At 41.1% G+C, this 25,419-nt stretch overlaps 1 protein-coding gene across 6 annotated transcripts in view; it reads right to left on the bottom strand.

The window, feature by feature from the left end:
• The window catches only part of St7 (suppression of tumorigenicity 7), a 228,886-nt gene that overhangs the window by 30,110 nt on the left and 173,357 nt on the right, over positions 1-25,419 (bottom strand). For 5 of the 6 annotated variants that reach the window (XM_051175717.1, XM_051175718.1, XM_051175720.1 and 2 more), the window contains 2 exons: positions 9,904-9,976; positions 8,291-8,393 (listed from right to left, as the gene is read on the bottom strand). In XM_051175717.1, coding sequence (XP_051031674.1) covers positions 8,291-8,393; positions 9,904-9,976 — 176 coding nt within the window. Of the gene's footprint in view, positions 1-8,290; positions 8,394-8,973; positions 9,110-9,903; positions 9,977-25,419 lie in introns of all 6 variants that reach the window. The other variant, XM_051175722.1, reaches the window with a different exon arrangement.

Genomic DNA, 25,419 nt, shown 5'->3' with positions numbered 1-25,419 from the left:
ACACTTAATAGCTTCTACAATGACAAAACAAACAAACAAGCAAACAAAAACCAGCAACAGGTTATGGGGAGTAAGATTTGCAGAGAAACCTGGGGAGGAAGCATGTACCAAGTCAACAAGGAGGAAAGAAAACCTTTATAAAGTCCCTGTCATAGTCAAGGGAAAACTGACAGGAGATAAAGGGACTCCCCCTGGACTTAGGTGTCTGACAGACACGAGAGTGGAAGAAGGAACTGAGTATGACTGTGGATGTATGTCACTCAGGACACAGACTCACCGAAGGTCCTCCCTCAGCTGGGATTCCAACTGCAGCAGCAGAAGTGGTTTAGCAGAGGGGAGGTGACAAGTAGACCATAAAGGATTTGCAGAACTTTCCTGGACAGATGGCCTGTGGGATTCAAGTGCCAGGCCTAAAGTCTGTGAAAGAAGCTGGAGACACATTCAGGCATTTGGGAACATAGGCAGGAGCTGAGCCATGGAACTTAGAAGACTCCCCAGGAGAGGGCTCCACATAAAGCCAGAGGAAAGGACAGAGGGGTGCCTACAACTCAGGAGAAGATGTGGGTTTGAGGCTGTCTCAAGATGTAAGAAGTGTCTGGAAGCTGGGTGTGTCTCACCCAGCTCCGGGGTTAATACCCATCATTTTCTAAAGACAAAGGGTGGAGGTCCACCAGTGGACCAAAGGCTGAGGAGAGAAAGAACAGGATGAGGGTTAAGAAGAAGCCATGGGACCTGGTGGCTGAGGTAGGGGCAACTTGTGCCCCTGGCTGGGGACACCTTCAAAGAACATGCTTTTTTAGAGACTCCTAAGAAACTTACTGTTCTTGAGAAATGTAACTTTAAAACTCTTTTCTGTTCATTTTCCTTTGGAGTGTGTTTCTACGATGTATCTCCTTACTGACTTTCAAAAAGGCTTTGGAACAAAATATGGCTCAAAGAAACGTATACTGAAATAATGTTTATGCAATATACTATCGATATACAATATCACAGACCATCTGCCAGGGTGTTTTGAATTTCTGCTTCCATGCTTCAAGTATCTTTAAATGCTAAAACTCGTGACACATTGTTTTCGAAATTGGGTTAAAAAATAATTTTCTCCTCTGTCAATCAGCTTTACCAAGAGATATAGAGGGGATTGCTTTAGTGTTTGCAAGAAGTAGAATTTCCTTCATGCTGCAATGTCCTGCAGACAGCTCATTAGCATATACAATTACTGAGATGTTTTCCTCCACAAGTCTCTTGAAATCACTGTGAAATGAGATTATAAACTGACAATGAACTTTTCACAAGCAAAAGGGGGTAAATTTTGAAGGGAATGTGTGTCTGTCATAACAACTTTGATCCTCATCTCGATTTTCTCATGTCTTTCATATTCTAGACAATGGTTTAAAAACTTAGTTATCAATTAGGTTAAGTCCTTGCATTATATTCAGAGCAGAACAGGGTGTCATGTGGGTAAACTGAGTTTTAGTGATGGGGCAAACATCCTTCTCTAAGGGAATGCCAGTGTCCCTCTTGCCTCGGTTGGCCCATTGAGAAGGAAACATGGCTCAGTGCTTTAAGATTTCAGGCAAAATTAAGACAAAAGCTTTCCGACGACTGCTTGTGATTTTTCTTGAATATTCCATCTATAATTTTTTGGCACCACAGGGAACTAGCTATGGCTCCCCAGTCCTGTGTATTCCTTCAGAGTGGGTATGGGGCCTCCAGTTCTGTAGGTGGGATCACAACCACTTGAGAATTTCTGTGGCAGCGGTGGCCTTTGGGCATCTGATGCATGTTCTCTAGATTGGATGCAGAGGTGCTTTGAGCTGCTGGTACTATAGTTTGGCTATGAAATGCCCCCACTGCCATGTGAGAAAGGTAAAGACCCTAGCCCATGGACCTAATGTAGTATGGTGGGACATTTCATGGGGGAGTTTAGTGCAAAGGAAGTTAGACCACTCAGGCGTGTCCTTGAAGGACTCCTGTGATCTCAGCTCCTTTCTGTCCTTGTTTCCCTGTACCTAATAGATAGGCAGTTTCCTCTTCCGTGAGCTTCTGCCGTGATGCAAAGACAACCACCAATAGGCTAAAACCTCAAAAAGTGCCAGGTAATCAAATCTTTCCAATTTGTAGGCTGATTGTCTCATTTGCTGGGAAGCCGACTGCCATGCTCGGTTAGTAAACTTCAGATTCAACCAGAGTAGCTCTAATTTTACCTGTTAGTCAAAGCTTCACAAACATGCAGCAGGAGGGAAATGTTTTCATTTCTACGCTTCTATGGCAATGAAAGCTAAACTACTGTGAGTAGTCTAAGTCAGCTGAGCAGTCCGGGACAGGCCAATGGAGCAGAGAACATGGCACTTGGGAGCCCTTCTGGTGACTAACTGCGTCACTTTCTTGTCAGCTGAGGCTCAATTCTGGGGTTCGGGATGCTTGAGTTTTCAGAGCATATCAGATGACTTGCTCGTCTGCACACAGTCAAGACAGCTTCACAGTGCTGGCCATGTGGAAAATTTTTAGAGCAGTCATCATAGGGGCCAAGAATAGCCAAGTCTCTTGTGCTAGCTCTGAATGTGAGCTCCCTACCTCCCTTCTTCGGGTCCCTGCAACATGCTTCCTATTTCACAGAGGTACTGCCTGGTCTCTGAACTCAAGAATGTGAACCGTGTCCCAGTGCCTAGTCCACAGCATGTGCCCTCGAAATGAACCTGACTGTACTATTACAGTACAAATTACTCAACTTTAGAATTGGATACCACTGGAGAATACAGAAGCCAATAGATAGCAACAAGAACATTATCCCCAAACTGGGCACAGTGGTGCATGCCTTTAATTTCAGCACTCAGGAGGCAGAGGCAGGTGGATTTCTTTGAGTTTGAGCCCAACCTGATCTACAAAGTGAGTTCTAGGACAGCCATGGCTGTTGCATAGAGAAACCCTGTCTTCAAAAAACAAAAAACGAAAATTATCTCCTTCATGATGAGGTGATATTGGCAGGCTGCCTCCCGATCATTCTGTTAGAGCAGAGTAATGCTGGCTAAGAGGACAGTTCTAACAAGCTATTGTTGATGGACAACCTAGTGAGGTGCATAGCCTCCAGGTAAAGGATGAATGCCTCTTCTGGAGCAGGGGAGTTTTCCCCCTAATAACAAGAATGGACGACACCAGTTGGAGAACACCAGAGAGACCTTAGCTTGGGAAATATAAATGGAAGTCTCCAACAGTACAATCACCAGTAAGGGAAAACAAGTGAATCCAGGTACTCTGCCTGTCAACTTGACTGGGTTGAGAAGCTCTTAGGCAATTAGTAAAAAGCACATCTCTGGGAATGTCTGTGAGCATTTTCAGAGAGGATTAACTAAGACAAGAAGGCCTGCCCTGAATGTGGGCAGCAGGATCCCTTATGCTAGGGGCCCCGATGAAAGAAAAGTAGAAAAGAAAGAAGCTGAGCGGCATGACTGTATCCATCTCTCTGTCTCTCCCCCTCCCCCCCTCTCCCTTCCTTTTCTCTTACTTCCCTCTCCCATTTTGCTCTTCTTAGCTGCCATGATGCAAGCTGCTCCATTCTGCTCTGCTCCTCCTCTAACGATGGGCTAAAACTATTAGCCAAAAATAAATGCCTCTCTTTTTAATTGCTCCATGGGGTTATTTTCCATGGGGGCAATAAGTCAAATGAGGAAAATTCATACTAGAGAAGTTGTGATGTTTGACAATGTGGTTTAGAAGACTTTGTAACTGCTTTGTAGCAAGGAGTTAGAAATGTTTGAAGAACTAGGCTAGACAAAGAATGTTACAAGTGAAGATTAGTAGGCAATTCTGGCTAATGTTCATAAGATGAGAATGCCTAGGAATGTGGATAGTGAAGACTATGATCAATAGGAACTGATCTGGAGGCCATTTGTATTACATTGTGACAAATAATTTCTCTAAATTTTTATCCATGTCTTAGCACACTAAACCAGGCTGGTTGAGTTTAAAGGTGGAAGGCTAATCATCTGGTAGAAGGAATTTCAAGGCAGCCAGTAATTCAGGTAATAGCATAGTAACTGCTTGCTGATTTTAGCCAAGTTTACAGTGAGAACTGTAATGAAAAAGCTCAGGGGGAAACTTTAGAAAAGCTTGCAGTGTGTGCATTCGGGAACCAGGTATAATTCGGAGGCCAAAGAAAGTATGGCAGGATAATTAAAAAGAAACTAAATACTTGGTATCAGGACAGTGAGAAGCATGCTTTGAGGCTATCTTAGAAAGTATCCAGACCCCATTTATCCCAGGATTACAGGTATAAAAGCTTTAACTAATGGGAAATATTTTTCTTTGCGAAGCAGACACTCACTCCAGTTCTCTGCTCTGCACTGAGCCACTACAGGAAGTGTTTTCTCATGTTCGGTCATCTGGGTTGTCACAGGCTACTGCAGCTGTGGTGGGGGACCTTCTCCTGGCAGAAGATTCTGAAATCACACACACTGTGCCAGTTTTGCAAATGTGTAGAAAGTAAAAATGATAGGTCATGCAATCTTCTATACTAATGTCTAAGAAAGGCCTGGGAGGCCAGGTAATGTCTGGCAGGGTCAGTTTCTCTTTGGGTAGCCTCAGAGAGGGAAAAGCTACGATGGCACAACCCAGAGGTAGAACCAAGACCCTTGGGAGTCACACTAGCGAACCAGGAACATATGAAAGGAAATTGCAGGCAAGGAGCAGCATCAGTCCAAGAGGGAGGCCTTGTGGGCTCCAGGCAGAAAGGGAGTAGTAAATGGGCTGCCACAGCCTTTGGGAATGCATGCCATGCTACCATGTGATTCAGAAACCAAACATAAAGTTTCCAAGATTAAATCTTTACCTGGGTTTTAGTCTTGCTCTAGTACTAACCCTCCTCTGTGTTTCCCTACTCTGTCATTCTGACATAGGAATGCCACTCTGTACTAAGATATATTCCTTATTTTTTTATTTTAAAGGATTTAAAGGCTAACCTTTTGTTTCAAATCCCAGCAAAGGCCTTGAGCTTGGGCTTTTGAACAACATTAGACTATTAAGAGTCTTGGAGATAGACTGGATGAATTCTGTATTGTAAGGAGGACATGGCCGTTTGGGTATTAACTCAGTTGGGAAAGAGTTTGCCTTACAAGAAAGAGGACCAAAGTCTGATCCCCCCCACCACCCCCACACACAAATGAAGTATCGAGTGTGCCCACATGCACTTACATTCCCAATGCTGGAGAAGTGGAAACCAGTGGATCCTTGGAGCTTAATAGTAAGTCAGTTTAGCCTACTTGACAAGCTCCAGGCCCCTGAGGAATAACACTGTGATAGTCCTTTAGCTTCCGCACAACGTGCACTACATACATATATGCGCTTACACACATGAACATGTACACACACATTTAAAAGGAAAAGATGGACATGAGCCTTTGGGGACCCAAAGGCGACTGCTGTGATTTAAGACATGTCAGCGGGGGCTACATTTGTAATGGCTTATCTAGGTAGTTGACTTCACTGGAGAAGCACCTAGGAGACTGGTGAAGTTCTAAGTGTGTCTCTGGGGGTATTTTCAGAAACCGTGGCAGCACTATTGCATAGACTAGAAGCCCCGATGGAAGGAAGGCAAACAAAAGCATCCCTGCACAGCTTTACTCCCTTCTTTCCCTCCCACCCTCTTCCTCCCTGCCGCCCTCACTCACTTATTCCCTCTCTATCTCTCTTCTTCCTACAATCCATGGTCTGACTTACACATCTGAACCAAGATCAGGAAATCCTGCCCCAGTAGGGATTAAAAGTATAATATACTCTCTTCTCTGCTTTCATGATTAGAAAGTGGAGGGACATTAAATTCTGAAATGTTCCCAAAGGAATGCTGTATGTCTGAGGTGAGAGATAGGACAATGTACTTAATGCGATCATTCTACATTGCATACATGGATTGAAATGCCACATCCTATCTCAGAAATATATGCAATCACCATGTATCAATTAAAGCAACACTTGAAAAATTGCCACTTTTAGAATAATTATAATTGGTACAAGTGTCAGCTGATTGTCAAATTTTTCCACAACAATTTTGAACTATTTCTAAGAACTTTAATGATTTCTGCTATCAAAGAATGACAACGCCATCAAAATATCTAAACAACAAGAACTGTATAAATTCCCTACCCAGGATTATAGGGCCCTCAGTAGAGTGTCTGGAGAAATTGGGACCTGTTTCCTAGGCTTGAGGGGCCACTAACAAACTAATATCAATTACTTTAAGCACTTATACATACATGGTATTCACATGTTATGGTGGTTTGAAGCTTCCATAACCTCAAATATTTGATATATTTGAATGCTTAATCACCAGAGTGGAATTCTTTGGTATAATTAGAAAAATTAGGAGGTGTGGCTTTGTTGGAATAGATGTGGGCTTGTTGGAAGAAGTATGTCATTTGTCACTGGAGTGGGCTTTGAGATTTCAAAAACCCACAAGGAGCTAGCATTCTGTGCCCCCCATACACACACACACACACACACACACACACACACACACACACACACACACCACCTCTCTGCCTATGGATCAGGATGTATCTCTCAGCAATTGCTCCTTCATAGCTCAATATTCCCTGATATTATAATGGACTAATCCTCTGAAACTGTAAGCAAGCCCCCAATTAAATGCTTTCTTTCATAGTACCTTGGTAATAGTGTCTCTTCACAGCAATAAAAGTGACTAAGACAAGTGTTTTGCAAAAATTTCAAATATTTTATCTCATTTAATCCTTATCCCAAAAGATAGGCAAGGCTTATAGTTTTATCATTTGGAAGATGAGTTCAGAGATATTTGATTCCAAGGCTCTGTGAGTAAATGACAGCCAGAACTTGAACCCAAGTTTTTATCTCAGAATCCTGGGCTCTGTTCCTCAATAATTCCTACAAAAGAGCCTTACTTATGTTTTCAGAATAGTTCTGTAGTTTGAAGGAGTATCCAATAAATATTAATAGATGACTTCACTATACTATAATTGAGAACAACTTTTATGAGTAGTTTTACATTTTAATCAGAGTTCAATCAACATTTTGGCTTAGGCTCAAAATATTGTATAAAGATTCATGCTTATAGCATCCTACATATAACCCCCAAGCCTCTGTAAATACTTTGCTGATTGGCCACTAGCACTGGGGTGGTTAAATACATCCTTATGCAAAAATGCCACTCTGGAGCACTCTTCAATTTCCTATTAAATGAAAACACAGCCTTGACTTAAAACCTTAGGAATGATATTAGATCACTTATCTCTACCATTCTCAATATTAACAAAACAAATCAAAATAGGTAACTACACACAAACTCACACACACATCACACGCACATATACACACACATACACTCACTCACACACACACACTCACACACACACACTCATACACACACACTCCACCCTCTTGTTGTAGTGCTGTCACAATGCAAGCAGACTGTCTTTATCGTTTGCACCAAGGTTTGCACCAAGGTCTTCATCAGATCTTTTCCCAAATACAGTATGCCATGTAAAATCTGATGTGAGCTGCAGGGTTAGTTTCTTAGAGGCTAAATGTTCCTAATATTAACAGACTGAAATAGACCCACAGCTAAATACCTACCACAGAGCAGATAAAGCCAGGGAAGCCCAAATATACATTCAGCTCATGAATAAAACATTCCAGAAATACCTTTTGCCTTGATTTGATTCTTTTAAAATCAACTCCTGAAAGAGTATGTAAAAAATATTGAGCATTTACCAACTGTGTATCATGGGGGTTTAACTATGAAGAGACATACTTTCTCTGTGTGTAAGTATTAAAGTGGCACTCACAAATCAAAACATTACATCCTCTGGGAGTTCTCCTGTTTTTTCTAGCCAGTACTAATTACCTACATTTATCTGTAGAGATGTCGAATGTCACATTAGTTGGTGTTTTGAAAGAGTTCTGAGCAAGAGGTTTATTTCCAGAATTTGCCTCACATAAGACCGAAACTGGTGTAAAATTCCTATCAAACTCACAAGATCTTCACTTCAGCTGGTTTTAAACATTCTTAACCTAGTTGCCTAAACACAGGCTATCAGTTTATTTTATTATGTTTACCCTGAAAACCAGACCCCTCCCCCAAGTTCCCTTGAGTATAGCTTTTGCTCAAAAATGAGGCTATAAATGCCTATAGACTGCACAGGTCCCAACTTTTGTTGGTTGCAATTCACTGCTTTATAACAGGGGATCCTGGGGAAAGGGGACTGTGGTTAGCAAATGCTTTCTATACTATCATAATGAGCTCCTAGGGGATGCAAAGACTCACTTTTGGCACGTGCGGATTAAATTCCACAGCTCTGTGAATGGCCTCTACTGCATTCATCTCTGCTGTGCTCAGTCCTCGCCGAGATGCAGCCTCTGGAGAGAATCTGAAAGGCAGAAAGACAATCATCATGCAATTGGGACCACTGCTTGGGCAGCTACCTAGGGAGCAAGTATACATCAAGGACCCCTAGGAGCGCAGTGAGCCAATGGCTTAAGCTCTCCAAACTTCCTCTATGGAGGACCTCTGAGTGACCCCTTCCACCAAGGCAAAAAAAAAAAAAAAAAAAAAAAAAGCCCAGCAGAAGCAGAAAGCGTGCGTACACTGGATGGCGGCAGGAATTATTTTCAGCTGTCAACTCACTGTCTAAATAGCTAATCTACATTTTCTGCAAGGTACCTGCTTAGGTGGGGGCGGAGGGAGGACTGACAAGGGCAGACAGTGTAGGAAAAAGAGAAAGCTAGGTTACAAAAGAGCTCACTTGGTTAAAAACAGAACTGGGGAGAATTTTAAGGGAGGCTCCCGACCCAATGTCAATGCTGTGGTGGAGGCTAATGGCCACAGCTTCAGCAACAGGCAAGCCTGCGTGGGCTGTTCCAGCAGGAGGGTGTGCATGCCCAAACTGTGGGCAAGACACCCACCCAAGGGAATGAAAAAAAAACCAGACCATGCAATCTCTTTCTCACCTCACACCCAGGGCTAACTCCAGAGCTGTGCTTGGCAGGCAGACACCACAGGGGAAGCTGTGACAACCCTGGCCCTGCCCTCCCAAGCTGGAGTCGCTGTGTAGGGAGAAAAGATGTTGCAGTAGGTACTGGCGATCTACAGGATAAAAAAGAATGAAAGAAAATTACTCCAGTTTTGAAGTGCACACACACTTAACAGCAAACCTGTCTGACATGGCAGAGGCTGCTACCTGCTCTCTGCTCTTAGAAACTGCAAACGGGGCTGGATTGCATGAGGGAAACGTAAGCATTTATGAACTCAAAAACAATGAATCCCTCTGTTCTCTTTAACCTGCCTGGTCATCTTTTGGAATGTCTATGCGTCATAGCCACCTGCCTCAATAAAATGGGCAAATGTCCCACTGAGATGGCATCTCCAAGTTACCAGACCAGGGGTGCTGCGGGAAAGGATGGGAGAGGACTATTCCCACTGTCATGCTTTAGGGCCCAGGAACAGACAGCAGATGGGAAGGGAACACACACACACACACACACACACACACACAAAAAAAAAAAAAAAAAAAAAAAAAAAAAAAAATGAGTACAGGGACAGCAATTTTTGTGTAAATCCCAAGAAGTCCTTTTGGTTCTACTGTCTGAAAAAAAAAAAAAAAAAAAAAAAAAAAAAATGTAAGAAAAAAAAAAAAAGTCACCCCAGAGGAATATAATTTAATGTCATTCTGCGTTAGGGACCACGCACCCTTAAAATAAGTAGGGACAGACATTTCCTTCTTCCAGTAGTGAAATAAAAGATCAGCTGGTTTGGGTAAATGCATGCTTTCAGGCAGGGTCACAAGGACCAAGAGAGGCTTCTGGAGGAAGTCCTCAGAGGCAACAGGTCTCCTTACATCCGGCCAGCAATGGGAACCACACAAGCAACCACTCACTTACTTGTCAGACACGGCTCTTGCTTTAAGTAGGGCGGCTGTGTAGCATATTGTTGCTGACTTTGGTAAGCTTATATCTGTTCAAGAAAAAGAGAGCAAGAACTCTTGTCAATTGGCAATCAAAGGGACAATGCTCTAAAAGCACAAGACTAATCATGTAAGATCAAGACAGTACAAATTAAGAATATTAAAGCTATTACATAAGAACCCCGGCTCGTTCTTACTGTGTCAAAATGCTGTTATTTTGTCAATAATTCATATTTAAAATCCAACTGACCCCATCTTTCAAAATCATCTTGTATTTTAAAATATGCACTTATACTTGGATTTTAAGCAGAGAATTAATATAGATACATAATGTAGTTATTATACAAATACTCCTGATATAAAATATAAATAGGACCTTTAATCAGTTATAAAAATTAATCTGAGTTTAAAATACCCACACAGCTAAACAAGTTATATTAATTTAAGACAGGTTTGCTTTGTATTAAATTTCAGAAATTCAGACACATTTTTAAACAGTATTTTTTACAAATCCAAGTCACAGTCAAGGAGAGATAGGGATCTCTCTGGTGCAAATAGTTTCTAAAGGATCCATGTATCAAACATTTTGACAAGTGCCCCAAGTTTTCTCATTCAAATCATGATCAGGCTTCTTTCATATGAAAGCCTAATTTGTCACCTAGAAAGACAGTTTTATAAAGTTCCTAGAAAACTACAGATGGAGGAGAGGAGTAGCTCAACTAAATGCAAATGACCTGAAGGGGGTGGTCTCTGGTATGTGTGGGGGGATAGGTATTTAAATTGGAATTCCCTTCTTTTCAAAATAGCAGAGCTGGTACCTCTTTAGCATTTGTTAACCCGATTTTTACTCTGACACAGAAATAACTCCCTTTTAACAATGGATTTGGAAGGACTATGAGTGTACCACAGCTCCTATGTGAAGATCACATCTTGCAGGGGTCCATTTTCTTTCACTGAGCCATGTAGGTTCTGGGGGTCAAACCCCAGCAGTCAGGCTTGGCAACAAGCACCCTTTCCTACTTCCCAGTCCCCCAAACATTTTCCTAATTCAACATAAACTAGGGCTGGAAAGAAAGTGTAGCCACTACAGGCAATTACAATGATGCTCTCTCCCACATGCCTCAAAAGTCACCTTTCAGATCTGAAGTGCCTGCAAGGCTATCTGCATCTTTGAAAAGACTACATAGGAAGGCTGTAAAGGGATCTCACAATTAGCCAATGGCGGCAGAAGAATGTAATTCCTTGAAAGAAAAATGATTCCTCTCGCACAATTGTACTCACCATCAATTCCAGCCTGGGAAACTCCTCTTTGAGAGTTTTCACAACAGTAGTAAATCATATCAATCATGGAAAATACTGAAGCCAAAAACTGAAACTAGACAACTGACTCCTGTTTCACCTCAGCTGACCTTGACCCCTCAGTAATGAGGGAGTATTTGCTCATTAGTACCATGACCAGTCATGGTGCCTGGGGAAGCTGCACATCTGTTCCATACATGTGTCATGTGTCAGGACCACTCAGTGAGGCAGGAAGCTAGAGGGACAACAATGATCTTAGCTCTTGGCATTTGCAGAACTGAAAAGCATCTTTGGGCCATTAGAATCAGGTGTGTGTGTGTGTGTGTGTGTGTGTGTGTGTGTGTGTGTGTGTAGGTGTGTAGAGCCCATGATCACCCATCTCCCATTAGAATCAGGTGTGTGTGTGTGTGTGTGTGTGTGTGTGTGTGTGTGTGTAGGTGTGTAGAGCCCATGATCACCCATCTCCCATATTAACCAACCTCCAGACAGATGGCCCTGTCGGACAAGATGGTCCTTGTCTCTTGCCATCAGCTAGCTGATCAGAATAAAGTTCCTCTCTGGCACAGCCTTGTCTCTGGACTAATTGGCTTCTGTTGTGGGACAAACAGATCCAGCCTTTCTTACATGTTGGCTGGTAACAATAAGAACACAGACTGAAAGGGAAGGAGGGCTTTGCAGTCTAGATCTCAGAATCCATATTCAAGCAAAATGTCATCACCACTACCACCCACACTACAGATGGTTGTTTTTGTGTGTTTGTTCATGTGTTTCAGACAGGGTTTCATGTAGCCTAAGCTGGCCTCAAAAGCATTATGTAGTTGAGGATGACCTTGAAATCTTGATCTGATGTGCATTACTAATTTCAGATATATTTAATATGGAAAGATATGAAGATTAGGTAATATCTAAACACCTTCAACTACTGCTTTTCTCTCTTCCTACAGCTTATTACATGAAAACTAAAATTGTAAATGTTAACAGCACTGCTAGAGGAAGAATTCTGTTGTGAGAAATGTATGAAACAGATTCTTTAGCAAACACATTGGTGGAATGGACACAGACAGACAGAGGGATAGAAGAACAGACAGATGACAGATAGAGGCATCAAGCACTGTCAACCTGCCTATCTAGCAGATGCACAATATTCAAACTCCCAGTGAAAGCTGGAATGCTCCCTTTGCATTGTGCCTGCCACAAGATATCACCTCATTAACTAATTTTAGCTACTAACACCCAAGTCAGAGGCAGAAGATGACATCTGAGATCATTTTAAGAAACTAGAAGGGACCAAGCAGTGATGGCACATGCCTTTAATCCCAGCACTCGGGAGGCAGGGGTAGGCATCTCTGTGAGTTTGAGGCCAGCCTGGTCTACAAAGCTACACAGAGAAACCCTGTCTCAAGAAAAAAGAAAGAAAAGAAAAAGAAAAATAAATTATAAGGGGTTAATTTATTATAGGCATCTTTGACTTCTGGCCCTGTCTCAAGCTTAGTAACTGCTGCCTAATACAAATTTTATGTGATTTTTGCTAATTGTAGGAGTACAGTAAAATGGGAAAATAATACAAAGACCTTTGAATGCTTCACTCAACTTCTATTCCATACAACCATGTTACCAAGCACCAAAAACTAAGCTGGCATTGCTACAGTTATTTGAATAACCTTTGGCTTTGTTCCATTTTGCCATGTTACATGTGCTTAAGTATGTATCTGTAACATCTAAATTCACGTAACCCTATCACCCCACCAAGATAAAGAACTACTCCATGGTGATAGAGAATCCGCTTGCTGGCCTTTTATGCTGCTCCCACCCTGCCCTTCCCGTACATTGTGGTCACAAATCTGTTTCCTGAAGTTTTGCATGGCCCTCTGATTTCATGCTTTGCCACTATGGAAGAGGATAAAATGACCAGATAAAGAAAGAAACCATCAGATTTGTCATGGGAATGGTAGTATCACAAGCTGTGCACAGAGGACAAGTTATCTGCATTGCTCATATTGCCAGGAACTTATGCAGAAATTTTATTCTGTGGAAGAGACTAAAACACAACTCTAAGTAGAGTATTTAGTTTGTTTTGTGATGGCAGACTAACTCTACAGTGGCTTTCTGCCTTTTACAAGGGGCATTTATCAATAATTACCATAAAATCCTCTTAAGGGCTGGAATTTTGGTTGGGGTATATAGTTCAGTGATAGATAGATACACACACACACACACAATTATAATGCAAAAACAAACACACAAAATTCACCCCATTACCCCCTATAGAAACAAGGTACACTAACTGTGTATTTCCCATGAGCCAACCTGAACTGCTGGCACCTGTCTAATTTTTCTTTGATTTGATTCCAACTTGTGTTTACGTAAGTTGTTTTCTGAAAGGGGAAAGGATTTCCCTATGTAAGCTAATATGTGAAATCAAATAGTCATCAAAATCTTCATTTAAAGTCCATGCAAATGGAAGCCCATAGAATTTCTGAAATCTATCCATATAACAGCACAGAATTACATTCCTTTTCATGGTTGAGTACTACTCATTACATGTATACACTAATGCTTATTCTCCTATTTATGGCTATTTGGATTGCTTTCTAGCTTCAACCTCCTATAATGAAGGATGTCATGACTTTGCTTATTATGTACACTGTAAAAATATTCATTTCTCTTGTGTGACTGAAGACAAAATGGCTGGGTTAAAAGGTGGATATTTAAATTTACTGCAGTCCTAAAACATGTCTCCACATAGATCCACAAATCTTTCAAAATTCTTATCTGATGGCAGAGAACAGGAAGTGGTTACTCAGGGATGGAGGGGAGTTCTTGGCTGAAGAAGACATGAGGCAATGTTCAGAAACGACAGGAAGTTCTACATCTTATCCTAGGTGGGTCACACAGGTAGCTATCTAAGTAAAAAGCCATTTCCCTGTCTATATAAGACTGCATGTGCCTGTGTAATTTCTACCTCAGGAATAGTCTGTTTGACTAAAACTGATAATCCAAAGTCATTTCTTTTAACAATGTGATCTTCCTCACATTTTAATTGACCTTCTATAACTTGCCCCAACCTCCACTTAGGCTTTCTTTCTGCAAGCCTAAAATCCACTACTTTTGCCTTCTATGACAAGACAGCATAGGATTATTTCCCAAGTTAGTCCTACAAACATTAAGGTAGTTAAAATGTCCCCCACCCCCCACCCTCTCTCTCAACCCCTTTCCCATGGTAAAAACCTTTAGTTTCTCAGCTATGGGAACTTTTACCTCGTTTTGTTCCTGAGCAATGGGTGGTTTTTAAAGTGAGAACTGGGAATAGCAGCAAGCCCCACACCTGTCCTGGAAGGAGCTTAAGAGACCTATGTGGCTCAAGGAGCCGCACCCACTAATACCCTGTTGAAAACCAGCCAGGGCCAGCGCTGGGCACCTGGGATCTCATTTGTTCCTGTGATTGTGTAGTCTACCCAACAAAGCCCCAGCAGCTCTTCAAATCTATTTCAGCCAAAGTTTGTTCTTTTCCTCTCATCCACAGAGACCATGAACATTTTCTGAAAGTTTGAAAACCTCCAGGCAAGAGTTGGCATGTGACTCCACTGAATTTTCAATCTTATTAAATCCATAACATTAATTTTAGAGCTTTCAGCATGTCAGTCAAGCTTATCAGTCATCTTTCTGATTCAAACTGCCACCCACAGCTTGACTCCATCCATGCATGTCACTAGCACACCTTTTTCTCCACATCACTATGTCTATCAAAATTGCTGCAAACAGTTACTGAGGGCTTGCTAGGGGGAAGACCTTGGTATTATTTAATTTTCAGTGTAACAGTATGTATTAGAAGCTGTTAAAAGGGGGGAATGTAGAAATATGCTGCTATCACAGCTTGAATTTTAAAAAATCATCTTAATCATCTTTACATGATCTTTAACTGTACTATCAGTCTCTAGAATGACTTAAAAACTATTGGCAGGTGGGTAGAGGCTTCAGGCCTATAATCCTTGCACCCTGGAGGCTGAGACAGAAGGATTTTAAATTCCAAATCATCCTAGCTATATAGAAAAGTCTCGGAAAAAAAAAAAAAAAAAGAAAAAAAGAAAAAGAAAAAAGAAAGAAAAAAATCAACAAATCAACAACAAAACAACAAGAGCAAAAATTGGCAATGGCAACACAAGGAAGGAAATCTGGGACTATGCTTCTAGGGATCACCACAATTTGCAACTGTTTGTAGTAATACATTTGCAACCATGATGCTCTGTGCTAGCTAAAAGAATGGCATTTAAAATACTAGCAAATGTTTTGTTTCAAGAAATAATCAGTTCTATGGCATCCATCCAATTCAGAAACATGAAAGAAATTGGCCACTTAAACTAATAAGATAAACATTTAAATACTATTGTATATACTATAAATATTTTCACAGCCACTATCTCATCTGTGTTTATTTGCTACAGAGTCTCTGGTATATACATCCTGGAATTTCAGTCACCTCTATCTCTGCTAAATGCTCATAAAACACATAAGTACGATTTTTAGAATTTTGCTGGGACCTTTTTATTTTCTCTCATTCTTAGAAAAGGACCAAAAAGCATTAGAGGACATAGAAAACAGAATGAGTAACTGTGACGTTTTACAAACATTAATACAAAATTTTCTGCTCTAAACAGTACTGCTCTGAAATAGGGTTGCTCTGGTCCTTCTGCCCAGTTCGTTGTTTGTTTTTGCTTTTGTTTTTAAGAAAATAGGCCCCAACAGGCAGAGTGGCACACAATTGTAATCTCAGTACTGAGGGAAGCTGAGGCAGGAGGACCTCAAGGTCAAGACAAGCCTGAATTATATACAGTTAAGACCCAACTAAGGGAGACAGATAAAGGGAAGGAAGAGGAGGGAGGGAGGCAGAAAGAAAGACCAGCAGGCTGGCTAAAAGAAACTCATGAGAGCTACTAACTAACTATTGGCAAAATCAATCTTGTAGCACATATCTTTGTCACCATCCCAAAACTACCAGTTGTATTGTTTGCTTTTATTTTCCTTCTCATATTGTCTTATATTTTATCCACTGCTGTGCATTGACCATGGCATCACACTTGTGTCCCTAAGATCTCCACTACCCTATACAGCAGCTTAATGCAATATACCTCACTTGTAGGTATTTAGCTATGTGTTATCCTTGTATTTCCTTTCATTTTCTGTGTATGTGTGTCTATGTGGTGTGTGTGTGTGTGTGTGTGTGTGTGTGTGTGTGTGTGTGTGTGTGTGTGTGTGTGAATGCATGGGCATCCACAGGGGTCAAAGGAGACATTGTGAGTACTGTTTTATCAATGCACGCATGATTCCCTTAAGATGGGATCTCTCACTAAATCTGGAGATAACAGTGGCCATCAATCCCTGATCTGCCTGTCTAAGCCACCATAGCACTGACTGACATTTTACATGGGTGCTGGAATCCAAACTCAGATTCTTGTGTTCTAGAAGCAAGAACTGAGCCATCTCTGCAGCCCTGCCATTCAATCATCTCACATGCTTTAATCACTGTACCTCCTTTGCACTTTGTTCCAAAGGGAGTAACTATAATTTCATTATTCAGAGTCAACCATATTTAATAAAATACTTTCCTGTAAAAGACATTTTTCCACATACCCTACCCTAAATCCATCAACACCAGATCAGTTATGTTCAATGAATCTCCATTCGTGAGTTCACATTCATCCTTCCCTTGAATTAAAGAAAAAGTGTGTGGCTTTCTGCTAGTGTTTCTTTTAAACTCAAGGAACAGTCCCATGCCTAATGCTCCTGTCTTTTACTTATGCTTAAGCTTCTCCATTTAAGAATCTACCTTTTGATAGAGCAGGATATCATTGATGGTTTGAACTACTTTAGCAATAACTTGAATGCTTGCAAGGCACCAGCCTACCAGACATTTTGATTATCAAGCAGAACTCACAAGGCTTCCTATGTGTTCACAGCTGGAGTTTCACTGTCACAAGTTCAGCTTGTAGGGTGTTTCGCCTAGTCCCTCCACCCCATACAACCCTGCAAAAGCAGGTAGGCACTGAAGGACTGTGTGGCTGAGCAGTCTCCCTGTGTCTTAGGCACACTCCCTGGAAGAGGAACTGAGGCTGTAGCTGTTTTTATAAGCTTCAGTTCCCTGCGGTTGGGAGAACAGCACAGAGCATACATGGATATAGCTTACAACAAGAAGACATGCTCATCTGGAAGACAGAAGAACATCCACATGTCTAAAGAAGAAAGCCAAATTTCACTTCTACAGACGTCAGCTGTTGGTTATGAAGCCCTCCAAATCTCCCACCTCGGATGCAAAGGTGTCCAATTGTAGTGTCAGGAAGCCATTACTTTTCAGACTATTTCAGTCTCAGGCAGGTCTAAGAGCTTTGGCACAATGTTCACTTCCCAACCACCTCAAGTCACGCAAGGGCAGAGTGTGGGCCATTATCCTACTCTTTACACTCTCGGGGATGGAAGTGTTCCTTTGAGGTTGACTCCTCATCACTCAAAGGCTTTTTAGAACAAAATCCCAGCCAGGCACAAAGCCTATCAGGTCTGTCTCCTAAGCAATTCATCCTACGGATCTGCCACTTGCTGTGCCCTTTGTCTATCCCCTTGCAATGTAGAAAATGGGGAATTTCTCACACGAGTCATACTGGTCATGGCCCCAGCTTGCACACATTCTCTTTATCAGCAGCACATTTGCTGTGCACTTCAGTTTCAGGTACCACCTCCTCCAGGAAGGATCTCTTCCCATCTTGCTGGATGACCTTTCCATCTTAGGTCAAAAGCCACTATCACAGTCCATATTCCTTCCAGTGACTATTTCTTCCCATATGAACTTCACTTGGTGTTCTGGAGGAAGTGGATGCTATGTATCTTGAATTCTTTGTAAACACAATATAAAGCAATGTCTGACATATACTTAATAGTAAGTGTTTACTGAATAAAACCCAAATTAATGTACACCCAAATTTGACAACATTCACATTTAATTGCTCCTGAAAGACAAAAGTGATCAGGGTTGAGGAGAGTTTTAAGAGGAGCCACACATGGTTTATGTCTCAAGATGTGGGTCTTGCAATTATCTTTGCCCCTAATGTTGCCCCTAGTCACAACAGGATGTGTGACAAGTTGCTAGTGCTCTTATCAAGATGCCGGCTTGAAATAGCAGAGGAAAGAAAACAGGGAGGGTAGAGAAAACATCAATGGCTGAAACAGGATGAAGAGAAGAAGAAACTTCATCCTGAAACAAGGAAGGCGACCACACCTCTTCTGGCTCCTCATAGACCTTTTACTGGAACGCTGCTGAAAGGTCATCTTAGGGAGAGTGACTCTTGAATTTTCCAAAGTTATAAAGGGCTCATGAGAGCAAAAATTCAATGCAATAATCTTGAAGAAGAATTCATGGAACGAAACTTCAGATAAGATAAAACAATTTAAGAGGCCAATCGCTTTGATCTCTTTTTCTTTTGTTCATCAACCAATGATAATGATCAAGATGTGGTTTAATGGATGATTACTGTACTTATGTATGAGACAGGTCAATGGGGGGGGGGTCAAGTCTCATATCTATGGCTCTAAAAAGCTTTGAAGGGTAGCATCCAGCAGATAAATAAACCCCAAATGGCTCACAAATGATACTACCACATAGTGGCATCTCCATTTCCAATTCATTCATTAACAACAGCTGTTCCAAATGTCTACTCTATTATACAAGGGCCTAAGACAAACAGGACACAGAGCTTGTTCTCAAAGACATTCTTTCTTGGCACAGTTTATGGTATGTTCAAAATAAATGCACCAAGTACTGGTTAGCCTTCATCAAATATATCATTTATGGGGTACACACACACACACACACACACATCACAAATTATGTAACATCTTTCTATACCAGAATAAAAACAAAGTGACATAGAATAGGTCACATTAATCCCTGAATCCAAAGGTACCTAAAAGTATCTTCTACATAATGTGTTTTAATAGATCTTTGATGAATTTGAAAAAAGTTAACCTAGTCACTCTCTACAATCCAGCACCAACTACAAGTTGAATATGTATGCTCCAAAGTCCAAAACTTTTAAGAATTCAAAAAAAACTTGAGATTTTAGAAATTTTTCAGAATTAGGGACTCTCGATTAGGCAAAAAGTCTAACCTCCAAAATAACAGCTTCCAACTATAAAACACATCTGGTTCCGAGCATTTCAGATATGGTATCCCATCTCCCTTCTGGCAACAAATTGGAATCACCTCTGTGAGACACACTTGAAGTTCAAATTAACTGAACAAAGGTAGTGTTCACAGATTCTCCTGGAACCCCGAACCAACAAGTAGAAAGGAAAGACAAAAGAAAATAACTGGTTGACTATTTCACTTTCATAACCGTTTGTGGACTGTAGAACACTATTTATGTCCTGTTATATGATGCTATCACCAATGCAGATGTATCCAGAAAACTTTATACATTTACTCCTATTCATGATATGATAGAAACAACAGCAATGTAGAATTCTATCCTTAAACGTTTGTTGTTGTTAGTTCCAAGCAGTGTGAGGTCTTTTTGCCACACCTTCAAGAAAGTTAATCCAAGGTCCCCTTTCAACCAAAGAGGGAAATTCACTGAAGAAATAAAAAGGATTGATATACAAAAATCTCAGAAAAATGTGCCATCTGGGATTTCAATGATTCAACCGGGAAATTCTACATGGTCTTAGTAATTTTGGGCAGGGGGAAGAGCAAGGAACATGCATTCAGCTACACCCAGAAAAATTCATCTTATGCTGCAAAGCCAAACACCAGATGTGATTTGCAACTTTTGGACTGGATTACCCTAGAAGTTCTGTCAAAGGGCCCTTCTGTGGCTGGTGCCTTGGAGCCAAACACGGCAGTTTCAGCGATGGTAATGGCTGGCTGGGGAGGAATGTTACCTTGGTAAATTATGATAACTGGGCAATAAGGATTACCAAAGCCAACATAAATTTAGGGGGTCTGTGAGTGTGCCAGCTATGTGAATTACAGATGTATGCACTTACGAACACTCTTCTCCATCATCAGAGACAGAATTTCCTCATGCATGCAATCCTTGTTGAAATGACATCCATTATCAGAACTCATGCTTACTATATACATGGCCCATCATCTGACAGTCCATCATTTGTTTTAAGTGATCTCATGGGCCTAGTCTTCTTGGCAGAACTACCTCTGGTATCCAAATCAGGAGGGCACCCAGTCCAAAGATGCTTATAAGCCTGAAGCCACAGCTCATGGTATCAGTGATGATGATTATTCTCATGTTGGAAGAACAAAATGGTTCATTGACCCATTTTTACACTAAAATTCTCTTTAATCACTTGCCTAATATAATTAATCTTTTCCATAGTAGCTAATCCAGGAGATGGAGCTGGACTAGGTTTAGAGTCACTAAAAGGGGTTGACAACCTTCATTTGTTAAAGCAGCCTAATTTTGTGGTAAATATTTCAGAAGGTAGGGGTGTGTGTGTGTGTGTGTGTGTGTTATCAAACTCAAGTTTACTGTTTGACTGCAATGTACTGTTTAAGGTCTGAATAATCCAATGATACTGACTATATATCTTTCTCACTGGTCATCTGACACCTCAAACACCTGTTTTCTTCAAAGGCAAACAGAAAGAGACTAACCATAAAGGCAGAATGTTCAGTGACCATTTCACAGCAACTTTGATAATGGGCAGACAAATGATTACAAGGGATTGGATGGTGAACAATCACATGACTTGGAACATACCAGCAAAGACTTGTTTGCTTAAGTCTCAACACACCATGACTTCTCTTTATAGCCTCTGCTTTCAATGTGTTGGGATGAAAGTACTCCCTCTAGTTAGAACCACACACTGTTCTAGAGCATACCTTTGTAAATTGCCAGCTGAAAGGCGGTAATGCTAATAAATGCAATAAAATGTCTTGATGCAATGCTATATTTATACATTTGTGACTATAAGAAAGACCAGCTTCTCCTTACAGGGGAGTTTATGTCCACCACTAAATTTAGGGCCATGCACATTGCTGTAAGGCTGGAGGGCAGGGACTCTTATGATTTGACTGTGCAATGTCCCCACAAGCTCATGTGTGTAAACACTTAATTCTCTAGCTGTTGTTGTTTGGGGGAGGTTAGAACCTTTAGCATATGGGGCCTATTTGCCAGCCGTAGACCATCAGCTGTGGGCCTTTGACGGTTATAACTCAGCCCTACTTTTGGTTCAAACCCTCTGCTTCTTCTTGATACCCCAAGATACAAGGAGTGGCAGCAGCAAGCTGCACCATAGTGGATGAAGGAGCTGCACCACGCCTTCCCCACACAGCAGCTGTGAGCCCAAATGGACCCTTTCTCCCTTAAGCCGCTTCTGTCAGATAGTCTCCTCATGCCAATGAGAAAAGTAACTAACTCTGAATCCAAAGGAATGCTCTGTCTCTGTATCAGGACTCAAGATGCATAAGGTTTCTGTTTACACCTTTCCGATTTGTTTTCTTATTTTACATATCATTCTCCCATGCCCCCCCTATCCCATTCCCCATCCGCTCCCCAGGGAGGGTGAGGCCTTCTAGGAGCGATCTTCAAAATCTGTCAAGTCATTTGGGGTAGGTCCTAGGCCCTTCCTCGTGTCTCTAGGCTAAGGGAGTATCCCTCCATGACGAATATGCTCCCAAAGTCCTTTTGTGCACCAGGGATACATCCTGGTTCCACTGTCAGAGGTCCCTTAGACTGCCCAGGCCTTCTGACTGAGACCTAAGTTTAGGGGGTCTGGGTCAGTCCTATGCTGGTTTCCCAGCTGTCAGTCTGGGGTCCATGAGCTCCTCCTTGTTCAGGTCAGCTGTTTCTGTAGGTTTCTCCCGCCTGCTCTTGACCTCTTTGTTCATCACTTCTCCCTCTCTGCAACTGGATTCCAGGAGTTGGCTCAGTGTTTAGCTGTGGTTGTCTGATTCTGTTTCCATCAGCTATGGGTGAAGGCTCTCACTCAGGGAATCAGTCTACCACAGGATCCAGCAATTCTACTCTTAGGTATATACCCAAAAGATGCACATCCATGCAACAATTCTGTTCAACTATGTTCATATCAGCATTATTTGTAATAGCTAGAACCTGGAAATAACTTAGATGCCCCACAACTGAAGAATGGATAAAGAAAATGTGGTACATTTACACAACGGAGTACTACTCAGCGGGGGGAAAATGACATCTTGTAATTCACAGACAAATGGATGGGATTATAAGAAACCAACTTTCCAAATTTTTAAGAATTACTTTTAGGTGGACTTAAGCCATTCTGCTTTTATAATCAACGATCTCTACATATGTTCTATTGTCTCTATTAGTTTCCATAATAGGCCATACACTGGCTTTGTGGGGGAACAGAACTGGTTCTTATCCTCTGCCATTTTATACATAGCTTTCTATTTATATGAGACTGATCAAGGCTGGGAAAGGTGAGGACAGAAGCTGGGCTCTGCAGACCCAATAACAGTGAACTCCCACTCTGTGCTCCACAGCTCTCGATACTGAGATCAAGTCTCTGTCTCTAACTCCTAAGGCAAATCACCTGCTGTGCTAACTTGTGCAAGTTACTGAAACTTCTGGGCCTTGACTCCATCTCCACAGAGGAAAGGAGACTGAGAAAGTTAAGTACCCCACCCATGATGCCTTTTACAATACCCAGGGATCATTAACTAAAAACAGCAGATCTAAATGCTTCTAAAAGTACCATATTGTCAGCACAGGCACTTCATTGATGCTGTAAGAGTCTTCTAAAATTGAAAAGCACATATTATAATGAATAGATGCATGGATTCTTTTCCACATGACCATCTTAAGCTTTGACAAAGTTTTCAACTGAGGTAGCTTCCTTGAAAAATGATCCAAAGCTTGTAGCTGCTTTCACAATGACTTCTAAAAGAGTTTCTGATGATTTCCTAATAGTGAAAATATTTCATGTGTAACAAATACATGGCTGGAAATTTATGATAAGTCTCAAATTAAATTAACATTATACATAAAATCCTTTTATTGACAAATTAAAAGGGTTGATTGAAGATAGGAAGCCATGTTTTGAAAATAGCATGAAAAAAGGCCAGCAAATATAAATGTGCCTATTTCCTAAAGAATGATTAAAAGGCAATTTAGCATCATGGAAATTGCACCACTGCCCCAGCTAAGACTCACACTTAGAGAAATACATGAAGTTAGAGCTGACGCTACCTGCATTTGAATCCTAGTCTGCAGCTGTCTAGGAATGTGTGACTTGCACGTTACATATAAATTCACACACCTCAGTTTCCACAACTATTGAAATGGACTAACCATCTTCTTTTTCGAGGCCACTGTGAGAATAATGGTACAGTAACAAAAATAACAAGAACCATGGTAATATGTATGGTAATATGTATAATAAAATGTATAAATATTGCCAAAAGCAGATAGTAAGTGATGGTGAAAAGGATAGACCTGGAGTGGGCAGACATGACTTTTATCACTGACTTCCTCTTTTCTTACAACATTCATATCATTTTAAACAGTGATTATTCACAATTGGCCTCTTTTATATCATTATGACTTTACTTTGAAAATTTAGGAGATTCCTATGAGTAAGATACTTCTGAGACACAGCACAAGCCTAAATGAAACTAACAACAGTATTTGCCAAATATGCAGTCTCATGAAGGCTTAGACAATGTCTGACACTGACATAAGAACCCAATATATGTTAGCTGTTACAGCTGCTGCTGCTGTTGCTTTAGTCATTGTGCGGAGGGCACTATGATGGTTAATAAACAGAAAACTGAAGAGAATGAAAACTCCTCAGAAATGGCAAGCCAGCATTGCAGACAAGATATTATCTCACAGACAAACTCAAAATTCAAATGCAGACCCATTAATCTGTAATCCTAGAAAAAACAGTTTCCAAAGGATCCATTGTAAGACGAATTTGTGAATATCAAGGGTTTTTAAACTCAAAACTTTCTTCTTCTTTTTATAACAGTAAAGAGGAACGAGGCAAGGGGGAATGCATTTTGTTCTCCTCTTCTTCCCAAAGCATGTTATTTCTCAGGTTTTTTTTTTTTTTCCTCTCCATTCTTGCCATTTTTCTAAATCCTCTTTGAAAAGGTCAGAAAAGCATCACTAATCCCTTCATATCACTTCCCAGAACATGACTTATAAAACTTAGCCACTTAACAAACAATAAAGAAGGACTGCTGTACCCATAAACCATCCCAGACCCAGCCACCCAACCAGAACATTCCAATTTGCAGAGATAACATAATCCTGTTGCTTTGGGTGTGACTCTATGAGAGGGACAGAGGGCTACAATTCAAAGTGCTGTCTCTAGCAACTTAGATAAGAATGACTGAACTTGAATCAGGGCAAAATACAGGATGCCCCATAAGCTGTCTACTCTTAAGCACTCACTTCCTTGTGCAGGGCCAGATAAAGGACCAGCAGCTCAGTTAAAATCCTTTGGATCTCCAAGAAAAGCATCAGGGATGAACTTTAAAGAACCATGCCATGGGGTGGGATAAAGAATGGGAGACATGTTTTTCCACAGTCTTAAGTGTCTGCAGCTCACCCTCAAGAACAGTAACTTCAACAGCCACTTCATTATATTTCTACTGTAAATGACACAAGCATAAGCCAAGTCAGCACCAAAACTCCCCTCAGAGTTTGGTGATGGGGTTAGGTCATCTGCATTCTATTGACAACTGCTGAACTCAAAGTCTCTAATGAGGCAGCTCTGCAAACTATGTGTCCTGCCACCAGTGAGACTCTTTTTCCATGAATAATGAACAAGAACATCATGTCTGTTGCCAGGTACACAACATAAACAAAGCTCAACATGGGCCTTGATAGGGTGAGTTTGTCCATTTGAAATACAGGAATTTTTCAAAGTGCAAGCCAAGTTTTAGTAGAGGGTGGGACAGGCTGTTGTAACAAGTAATGCGAACATATGTTATCAGAATTTAATAAATCAGCTTTTGATTGTTGAGGAATGGAGGCCATGCAATAGGCTACATTGAGACAATGAACAAATCCAAGTGAGTTCATTTCTTTACTTGGCAATCAGTTTTATAACACAAGGCTGATGATTTTTATAATGAACTGACATCTTCACAAAAGGAGTCCTGAGACTTGTGATCTCAAAGGCCTTTTACTTTTTAAGGCTTATCACG

Source organism: Phodopus roborovskii, unplaced genomic scaffold (genome assembly GCF_943737965.1).
Source record: "Phodopus roborovskii unplaced genomic scaffold, PHOROB, whole genome shotgun sequence".
Taxonomy (NCBI): Eukaryota; Metazoa; Chordata; class Mammalia; order Rodentia; family Cricetidae; genus Phodopus; species Phodopus roborovskii.
Note: the sequence above shows the minus strand (reverse complement) of the source record. Positions and strands in the feature narration are given on the sequence as shown.